The sequence below is a fragment of the Brienomyrus brachyistius genome, chromosome 20 (genome assembly GCF_023856365.1).
Source record: "Brienomyrus brachyistius isolate T26 chromosome 20, BBRACH_0.4, whole genome shotgun sequence".
In the NCBI taxonomy this organism is placed as follows: Eukaryota; Metazoa; Chordata; class Actinopteri; order Osteoglossiformes; family Mormyridae; genus Brienomyrus; species Brienomyrus brachyistius.
This window is the reverse complement of record NC_064552.1, coordinates 1833808-1844246: the sequence shown is the minus strand read 5'-3', so window position 1 is coordinate 1844246 and position 10439 is coordinate 1833808. Positions and strand designations below refer to the sequence as shown.

General features: G+C 47.4%; 1 protein-coding gene across 1 annotated transcript; it reads left to right on the top strand.

The window, feature by feature from the left end:
- Nucleotides 1–10439, top strand: LOC125715567 (zinc-binding protein A33-like). Its single transcript, XM_048987289.1, has 6 exons — nucleotides 1–421; nucleotides 3881–3976; nucleotides 4056–4286; nucleotides 4701–4723; nucleotides 8033–8151; nucleotides 9859–10439. The coding sequence occupies exons 1-6, from the start codon at nucleotides 14–16 to the stop codon at nucleotides 10419–10421; spliced, it is 1440 nt and encodes a 479-aa protein (XP_048843246.1). The 5' UTR covers nucleotides 1–13; the 3' UTR covers nucleotides 10422–10439.

Here is a 10439-nt window from a genome sequence, read left to right as displayed (position 1 = left end):
ATGCACTGTAGACATGGCTGCTGCAGCTTCGTTCCTTGAGGAGGAGCTCTGCTGTGCTGTTTGCTCGGACTTCTTCAAGGATCCTGTTCTCCTGAAGTGCAGCCACAGCTTCTGTAGAGTCTGTCTGCAGAAGTTCTGGAAAGAGAACAGCTCTCGGGAGTGTCCATTATGCAGGAGGAAGTCCTCCGTGGACGATCCCCCTGTCAACCTAACCTTAAGGAACGTCGTGGAGTCATATTTACAGCAAAGGAGTGTTACAAATGTGGCAGAGAAGAGTGAATCTCGCTGCAGCCTCCATGGAGAGAAGCTTCTGCTTTTCTGCAAGAACGATCAGGAGCCCATCTGTCTGGTCTGTCAGACTGCAAGGAAACACACAGACCACCAGCTCTGCCCAGTGGAAGAAGCTGTAGAGGATGAGAAGGTATTCTCTCCTGTTAAAATACAACTTTTAAAACTGATAAGTTATTTATGCAGTTATGTAGCTCACTCTGATTTCTTCTTTAGACTGTCTTGCTTCCACTAGCTTGATTATTTTTTCTGTCATTAACTTTGCTTTTCACCAACTGAGGCGACTCGACACCCGACACCCGACACCACCCCGACACCCCCGCGACACCCCCGTGACACCCCCGCGTTAAGAGTCCGTCCAGGATATGTGCTTGCGTCTGTGTCTCTCCTGTTCCCAGCACACAAAATTTCAACCCTCATATATAAATGTAAATAATAATAACAATAATAATAAAAAAAATACATTTATTTCATAAATTTTATTTATGAAAAATTTATTTTTATTATTTATTTTTATTTTCAAGCAGCATATGTATTTGGTGGGGGGGGTACTGCCCCCCATAGCCCCCCCTAGAAGCGCCCCTGATGCTATATTAATATCACCATGCCTGAAACCCCTTGTAGCTTATTATGAAATGTCAGCTATTATATTTAGCAGCAATATGGGTGATACTTCCATAGCCACTGACATTTAACACGAAGCAGCTGGCAAAATCATTGGATCCGAGGGAACATTTGTCCTGTATTTCCTGAGTGTCTCCTGCCCCATGCCCTGTACATCCCGGGTGTCTCCTGCCCAGTGCCCTGTACATCCCGGGTGTCTCCTGCCCAGTGCCCTGTACATCCCGGGTGTCTCCTGCCCCATGCCCTGTACATCCCGGGTGTCTCCTGCCCAGTGCCCTGTACTTCCCGGGTGTCTCCTGCCCAGTGCCCTGTACATCCCGGGTGTCTCCTGCCCAGTGCCCTGTACATCCCGGGTGTCTCCTGCCCCATGCCCTGTACATCCCGGGTGTCTCCTGCCCAGTGCCCTGTACATCCCGGGTGTCTCCTGCCCAGTGCCCTGTACTTCCCGGGTGTCCTCCTGCCCAGTGCCCTGTACATCCCGGGTGTCTCCTGCCCCGTGCCCTGTACATCCCGGGTGTCTCCTGCCCAGTGCCCTGTACATTCCGGGTGTCTCCTGCCCAGTGCCCTGTACTTCCCGGGTGTCTCCTGCCCAGTGCCCTGTACATCCCGGGTGTCTCCTGCCCCGTGCCCTGTACATCCTGGGTGTCTCCTGCCCAGTGCCCTGTACATCCCGGGTGTCTCCTGCCCCGTGCCCTGTACATCCCGGGTGTCTCCTGCCCCGTGCCCTGTACATCCCGGGTGTCTCCTGCCCAGTGCCCCTGTACATCCCGGGTGTCTCCTGCCCCGTGCCCTGTACATCCCGGGTGTCTCCTGCCCAGTGCCCTGTACTTCCCGGGTGTCTCCTGCCCAGTGCCCTGTACATCCCGGGTGTCTCCTGCCCCAGTGCCCTGTACATCCCGGGTGTCTCCTGCCCCATGCCCTGTACATCCCGGGTGTCTCCTGCCCAGTGCCCTGTACATCCCGGGTGTCTCCTGCCCAGTGCCCTGTACTTCCCGGGTGTCTCCTGCCCAGTGCCCTGTACATCCCGGGTGTCTCCTGCCCAGTGCCCTGTACATCCCGGGTGTCTCCTGCCCAGTGCCCTGTACATCCCGGGTGTCTCCTGCCCAGTGCCCTGTACATCCCGGGTGTCTCCTGCCCAGTGCCCTGTACATCCCGGGTGTCTCCTGCCCAGTGCCCTGTACATCCCGGGTGTCTCCTGCCCCATGCCCTGTACATCCCGGGTGTCTCCTGCCCAGTGCCCTGTACATCCCGGGTGTCTCCTGCCCCGTGCCCTGTACATCCCGGGTGTCTCCTGCTCAGTGCCCTGTACATCCCGGGTGTCTCCTGCCCAGTGCCCTGTACATCCCGGGTGTCTCCTGCCCAGTGCCCTGTACATCCCGGGTGTCTCCTGCCCGGTGCCCTGTACATCACGGGTGTCTCCTGCCCCCGTGCCCTGTACATCCCGGGTGTCTCCTGCCCGGTGCCCTGTACAACCCGGGTGTCTCCTGCCCGGTGCCCTGTACATCCCGGGTGTCTCCTGCCCAGTGCCCTGTACATCCCGGGTGTCTCCTGCCCAGTGCCCTGTACATCCCGGGTGTCTCCTGCCCAGTGCCCTGTACATCCCGGGTGTCTCCTGCCCAGTGCCCTGTACATCCCGGGTGTCTCCTGCCCAGTGCCCTGTACATCCCGGGTGTCTCCTGCCCAGTGCCCTGTACTTCCCGTGTGTCAATAGATGTAGTCACGACCACCTTAGCTGAAACAAAGTTATTTCCAAGACCAGAGTATATCGAGATCAAGACAAGACTAAGACCTACACAGGGCAAGACCGAGACAAGACCAGAAACAGTCTACATGACACAACACACTATAAGATGTGGAGCACAGGAACCACCTTGGGGGCTCGACAGTTTGGCCTAAAATTTATGTCACAGTGTAATTTGAACCATGGATGTTTTTTCTTAAAATTTCAATATAAATGCTTCTGTATGAATGTTACATTTTTTCAAATGAAACACCTTATTGGTTGCATTTGAACTTTGAAGCAGGTTGTTTTACACCCAATCACAGTACTGTGTTAACAAAAACATGAGAATTAAGCTGTGATAAATATGGAGGGGTTTTGATGAGTGGTCCTTGACTGTAAGGTGGTCGGTGCCGGTTGCGGCGGCAATTCCCGAACCCGCTGGTGGACAGCAGTGGTGAGGGATGCCATCTAGCTGAAGAAGGAGTCCTATCGGGCCTTTTTGGCCTGTGGGACTCCAGACGCAGCTGACAGCTACCGGCAGGCCAAGCGGGATGCGGCTTTGGCGGTTGCTGAGGCAAAAACTCGGGTGTGGGAGGAGTTTGGTGAGGCCATGGAGAATGACTTCCGGACGGCTTCGAGGAGATTCTGGTCCACCATCCGGCAGCTCTGGGCGGGAAAGCGGTGCAACATCAACACTGTTTATGGTGAGGATGGTGCGCTGCTGACCTCAACTCGGGACGTTCTGGGTCGGTGGAGGGAATACTTCGAAGACCTCCTCAATCCCACCGACACGCCTTCCGATATGGAAGCAGAGTGTGGGGACTTGGGGGTGGACTCGCCTATCTCTGGGGTGGAGGTCGCTGAGGTGGTTAAAAAGCTCCTCGGTGGCAGTGCCTCTGGACTGGCAGACCGGGGTGGTGGTCCCCCTCTTTAAGAAGGGGGACCGGAGGGTGTGCTCCAACTATAGGGGGATCACACTCCTCAGCCTCCCTGGTAAGGTCTATTCGGAGGTCCTGGAGAGGAGGGTGCGCCGGATTGTTGAACCTCGGATCCAGGAGGAGCAGTGTGGTTTTCACCCTGGCCGTGGAACAGTGGACCAGCTCTATACTCTCAGCAGGGTTTTGGAGGGCTCATGGGAGTTTGCCCGACCAGTCTACATGTGTTTTGTGGACTTGGAGAAGGCATTCGACCGTGGATGGATGGATGGATGTATCTCTCATTATACGTCTGTATATTTAATCTCAGGAGGACCTCAGAGCTTCACTGATTCCATTAAATGAAAAGCTGGAGAAGTTTACAGAAGTTAAGCAAGAGTTTGAGGAAACAGCCAAACACATCAAGGTATGGAGATTAATTCTGAGGAAGTAAAACCTCACTGTACAGATTAACTTCAGACTTACACAGCATTTCTCACTGACAGAGTCAGTCCCAGCACACTGAGAAGAGGATCAAGGAGGAATTTGAGGAACTCCATCAGTTCCTGAGAGAGGAAGAGGAGGCCAGACTGGCTATACTGAGAGTGGAAGAGATGGAGAAGAGCGAGAGGATGAAGGAGAAGATAGAGAACATCTCCAAACAGGTCTCCACCTTGACAGAGAAGATCAGAGACATTGAGAAGGCCATGGGAGCTGAGGACATCTCCTTCCTGAAGGTAGGAGCTTGATTGTCCAGCATTGTTCTGTGTGTTTATTGGCTGGGAAAAGCCGTCCAGTTTTGTATCCGAAGCAGATACATGAAGTTATAACATCTCTGGACTGGACTGTGTGTTGGCCTAGGGAGGATTTTTGGAATCTAGTGTATTTTCAACTTTCACCAAAGCCAGTTGTTAGTTCTCAGTAATCTAACTCAGTGACACCAAGAACTTTTGGCCAAGAGTTTTGTTCTTTATGGATCAGTACATACAACAGACCTGCTGTGTGTCTGAAGCAGATATATGATGATAAAACATCTCAGTGACACTGACCATTTTCACACAGGAATTTCATTCTTTATGCTGTCTGATGGTTTGTCATGGAAAATTATATATTTTTCATAAATACTTCAATTTTGTTTCATTCTTTTTCAGACCTTGAAGAACATCAAGGAAAAGTATGTATCTGTATGTTTTTAATGACTGCTTATCCAGTCAAGTTTGAAATCAGCTGTAAATAATCTCAGAATTTGTAGACAATAAGATGGGAACCCCTGCCTACCTGCCTCTCTCTCTTGCACTTGGACACACACACACACACACAGAGTCAGGTATACCTATCCTTATGGGGTCCGCTCATTCACTTCTATGGGAAAAATGCTAACGCTAACTATGACAACCTTAACCCCCACCCAGCCCTAACCATAACCATAAGTAACCAAGCAAAATACAAGAGTTTTTGCATTTTTGTTTTTTTCATAGCAGTCAGAGATTTTAATAAAATAGAGTTTTCTCTTATAGGGACATTGTGTCCCGTAAGGATAGGTATACCCACTCACACACACACACACACACACACACACACACACATAGTTTAGTTATCGGTTTTTATTTAAACCAACACACAGTCTCAGGAGTGATTCAGGGTTACGTTTCACTCCATGCTGTACATGTATAACTCTGCATGTGACCAATAAACTTCTTGAATCTCTCCCTTTCACGAACGCAAAGTACCAGACAAAAATCTAATGTCTTTTTTATTCCTTAGTAGAAGTTTCTGAGCTTTAGTCGTTTTGAGGGAATGTTTATTGGTATCAGCAGTTTAGTGTTAGAAGGAGTGACTATTATGAGTAACCCGCTTGCAATGGGGATGGAGATGAGTTACCCGCTTGCAATGGGGACAGAGATGAGTAACCCGCTTGCAATGGGGATGGAGATGAGTAACCCGCTTACAATGGGGATGGAGATGAGTAACCCGCTTGCAATGGGGATGGAGATGAGTAACCCGCTTGCAATGGGGATGGAGATGAGTAACCCGTTTGCAATGGGGATGGAGATGAGTAACCCGCTTGCAATGGGGACAGAGATGAGTAACCTGCTTGCAATGGGGACAGAGATGAGTAACCTGCTTGCAATGGGGCTCACCATTTGTAATGCTGTACATGAGATAATGCTAAATGTGTTTGTGCAGAAAAGTTAGTCCTCTTTTGATGCATGATATTAATTATAAAATCTGTGTTAATAAAAAACAATGTTGGGATGTTTTGGCGGTGATCATGCATGTTCTTGCTTTCATAGAATGTTATTATAAATAAAAGAAGTCTGTGAATGATATTGGCGGGGAAAAAGTCTTGCTTATCCAGGTGTTTTGGAGAGAACATGAGAGACATGCATGTCTATCATATATATACCTGATAATTTATTTGATTGGAATCACATTTTAATTTTGTAAGCATTAACTGTAAATGTAGCTGCGTTTATGCTTCAGAATAACCAGCCTATCGACGTTAATCAGCTGCTTTCTGCCATCCATACCTATATCATGGAAAAACCTACTACATTGACCTTATTGCACGTGATGTCACTCATTTACCTTAATAAGTGTCACAGGTGTAAATAATCATTTTTTTAACTGTACACCCATCGAAAAGTATTTTCTATATAATCCTGAAAAATGCTAATGGCAATATAAAAATACAGCAGTAATGTGCTGTCGGCATGGCAGCTTCAAAGCCTGCAGCCCAGCTCTTAAACCAGACATGCTATGACCTCAGGCACCCGGGGTCATGTGGGGCTCCAGCAGGAGGAGCCGCGGAGGAACAAACGGGTAAAAAGCTAGACCAGGATGAGGTCAGAGAGTGGTCATCCATGCAGGACGCTTACGCTTTGCACGGATCCACCAGGGAAGAGAATGTTCGTACCCGACCCATGGGATTGAGTTAAAGTATCTGCTCACGGTCATCAGTTTGTTTTCCAAAAGGACCTATTGTACATTTCTAAAGGCCTATGTACATTTGAAAAGGCCTATGTACATTTGTAAAGGCCTATGTAAATTTGCAAAGGCCTATGTAAATTTGCAATGGCCTATGTACATTTGAAAAGGCCTATGCTCACAAGTTAAAAAACAAGTCGGGTGCGACTTTGATTCTATCTTAAGCATTAAGTTACAGACTGGTGCTGGTAAAAAGTTTTCAAATTCGATTTTTCAGAAAAGTCATAAAATTAGCCATTTCACCACTGGTAGTGAACTTTAAGCTTCCATTGTAGAAAGACTTAACCGAATGTTAAAAGAGAGGATGTACAGGTACTTCCTGACTAAAAACACTCGGCGATATGTGGCTCTCAACCTCTTACACAGAACATCTATCTATCTATCTATCTATCTATCTATCTATCTATCTATCTATCTATCTATCTATCTATCTATCTATCTATCTATCTATCTATCTATCCATCTATCTATCTATCCATCTATCTAATCTATCTATCTATCTATCTATCTATCTATCTATCTATCTATCTATCTCTGTCTTTCTACTTAATTATTTGTCAAAGGAGACTCTGATCAGGACTCTTGAGAGGCTGTGGGAGGAGTCTGTCAGGGCTTGCGAGTGTCATGGATAGAAACCAAGACCCAGGCCTTCAATGACTTCTTAGGCACAGCAGTCAGCAGTGTATCTGTCTGCGGAGAGAATATCGCCCTTGCCGAGAGATTCACGTACCTCAGTAGCGACATTCATGTCTCTGGTGAATCTTCCTATGAAGTCAGCAGATGGATTGGAATGCATGGGGGGGTCATGAGGTCACTGGAAATGGGTTTGTGGCACTCCTGACATCTTTGCAAGGGGAAGAAAGTCCAAGTCTTTAGAGTCCTGGTGAACCCTGTCTATGGCTGTGAGACATGGAGGCTGTCCAGTGAGCTGAAATGAAGACTGGACTCCTTCAGTCCTGTGTCTCTTCAGAGAGTCCTTAGGTAAAGCTGCTGTGACTATGTGTAGTATAGTGGTTTTTATAAGAGTCACGAATGAGGCACATTACCTGCATTGTGAGGGAGCGTCAGTTACGGCACTACGGCCATGTGGCGCGTTTCCCTGAGGGTGATCCGGCTCGCAGCAGCTGGACCAGGCCGAAAGGACGCCCATGTGACACCCGGCTGCGGCGGAGAGATGGCCAATTGCAGAGGATGGGACTGGACTGTGTGTTGGCCTAGGGAGGATTTTTGGAATCTAGTGTATTTTCAACTTTCACCAAAGCCAGTTGTTAGTTCTCAGTAATCTAAGTCGACCCACTCAATGCCTAGAGATCATTTTCTGTTACTGTTGAATTTAAAACTGTTATAACTCACTGATCAATCTACTTATTCAATCTGTCATATTCACTCCTGTAGTCTGACCACACTGCAGACTCTCAGCCACCTTCTCCTGCGATGCCTGACTCACTTCAGACCCCACAGCAGCACTGACTCCTTCCTGTCGCTGTCTTTGCAGAGCCCAGTTCTCACTGCAGGACCCAGAGCTGGCTTCAGGGTCACTGTTAAACGTGGCCAAACACCTGGGCTCTTTGAAATTCAGAGTCTGGAAGAAGATGCTGGGGACAGTGCAGTACAGTGAGTACAATTATAACAATTATAAATCACTTATATCGTGACCACGTTTTACTACAGTCCCCCGGTTTCGGCGAGTGATAAGACCTACCACAGTTAGCCGAAAGCGATCGAGGATAACAGCCAACCCGCGGACCCCATACATGGCAGGCTTTTCATATACATACATGCGGTACGTATTGTAAGGCATTACCAACATTAAAACCAAAAAAATAAAGTTGATTGTACATTATTGTACAGTACTGTATTCTCTCGAATGACGGGGATTTTTACATTTTAGCTTAATGTTTGAGCCATTTGAAAATATCATACGTTAAGGGATAACGCAGTAATGTAAATCATGCTTATATATAACGATCGAAGGGTGAGGGAACTATGAACAAAAAAAGAATATAACACATTTGATTTATAACAGATTTAACTTTTTTTCTGATCACAGATACGGGGGGGGGGGGGGGGGGGGCTCACTGCAATTCAACGAGACTCCGTGCATTTTATTTGTTGTGTAAAAGCAATAAAAGAGCAACTTAAATTAGTTTGGCTATAGATAATACTACATGGTAGCCGATGAGCGTTTAACTGTTATCCTGAAGTTAGAGGAGCTTATTTAGGATTTGGGGAAATCAAAAATTAACCATGTACTGTGCCAGGATGAAACAGACCAAACACGGTTATAAAGGAGAACTTAGTCGGCTGGGTGAGACTGATCTGTTGTGACTTACTTTGCAATGTAACCGAATGGATATTAGTTTGGTTTGGTTTAGAGCCCGACCACTGACTCCTATCGGTGACATTAATTAATGGCTGTTGGTACAGGGTGTCATGGTGGTGCAGTGGTTAGCATGGTGGTGCAGTGGTTAGCACTGTTGCCTCACACCTCTGGGACCCGGGTTCAAGTCTCCGCCTGGGTTACATGTGTGCGGAGTTTGCATGTTCTCCTCATGTCGTCGTGAGGTTTCTTCCGGGTACTCCAGTTTCCGATGCGATGGGCTGCCCCCCCCCCCCCATCCTGGGTTGTTCCCTGCCTCGTGCCCATTGCTTCCGGGATAGGCTCCGGACCCCCTGCGACTCAGTAGGATAAGCAGTTTGGAAAATGGATGGGTGGGTGAGTTGTTGGTACTGAAACTGTAATTTAAATAATCACTTAAATCAGCGTTTGTCAAACTTATTTGTCCGGGGGACCAGTCATGTCAGGCTTTGGGGCTGCAGGGCCCTGTATAAACGACTGGCAGGAACCCTCTCACGGATCGGCACCGGTCCGTGGCCCATCGTTTGAGAAACGCTGACTTACATGATATATTTATTCGATTGGGAGCTCAATCTAGCAGCAATTACAATTATTAAAAAAATCATATAAATGGAATTCGGTTATTTAGTATTGTCACAAAAGACCACTGAAAACCTGTTTAGTTTTTAGCATTTTTAAAATATTCACAAATTTATTGGCATTATTCTTAAAAATCACAGATGTAAACAGATATCTGTTTCAGAAAGTTTTGAATCAGTATTTCCAGTTTTCACACAAACCTATTTAACTTATCTGACACTTAAATGCAAAGTAACCTGTTGTTCTAACCCATTCATTTTTCTAGTTTCCATATAATCACTTGATAATACTTGATAATACTACCTCACTGTAAGATGTTAAATGCTGATGATTTTACTGCATTGAGACAGATTATTAACTGCAGCTTCCTCTCCATCCCACAGCTCCTGTGACTCTGGACCCAAACACTGCAGCCCCCTGGCTCTCAGTGTCTGATGATCTGACCAGTGTGAGAGACACTGGAGTTATTCAGCAACTTCCTAACAACCCAGAGAGATTCTCCCCCTGTGTGTGTGTGCTGGGAAATAAGGGGTTTATCTCAGGAAAACACAGCTGGGAGGTGGAGGTGGGGGACACACCCAAGTGGGATGTAGGAGTTGCATCAGAGTTTGTTGACAGGAAGGGGGGGATTATATGCAGCCCAGAGGATGGATTCTGGGTTGTAGCTCTGAGGAAAGGTGACGTGTATACAGCATGCGATTCACCACCAACCCGCCTGAGACTGGAGAGGAAACCGCAGAGGATCAGAGTGCAGCTGGACTATGACAGGGGGGAGGTGTCCTTCTTCAACCCCACTGACATGTCACTCATCTACACCTTTAAAGGCACATTCACTGGGAGACTGTTTCCATTCTTCTCTCCATATTCAAAAGAAGATGGCAAAAATGCTGGAGCCTTCAAGATTTGCCCAGTAAAGGTGTCGGTGATAGTGATGTCATCCCAATAAAGCTGTTTCTCAAACGGT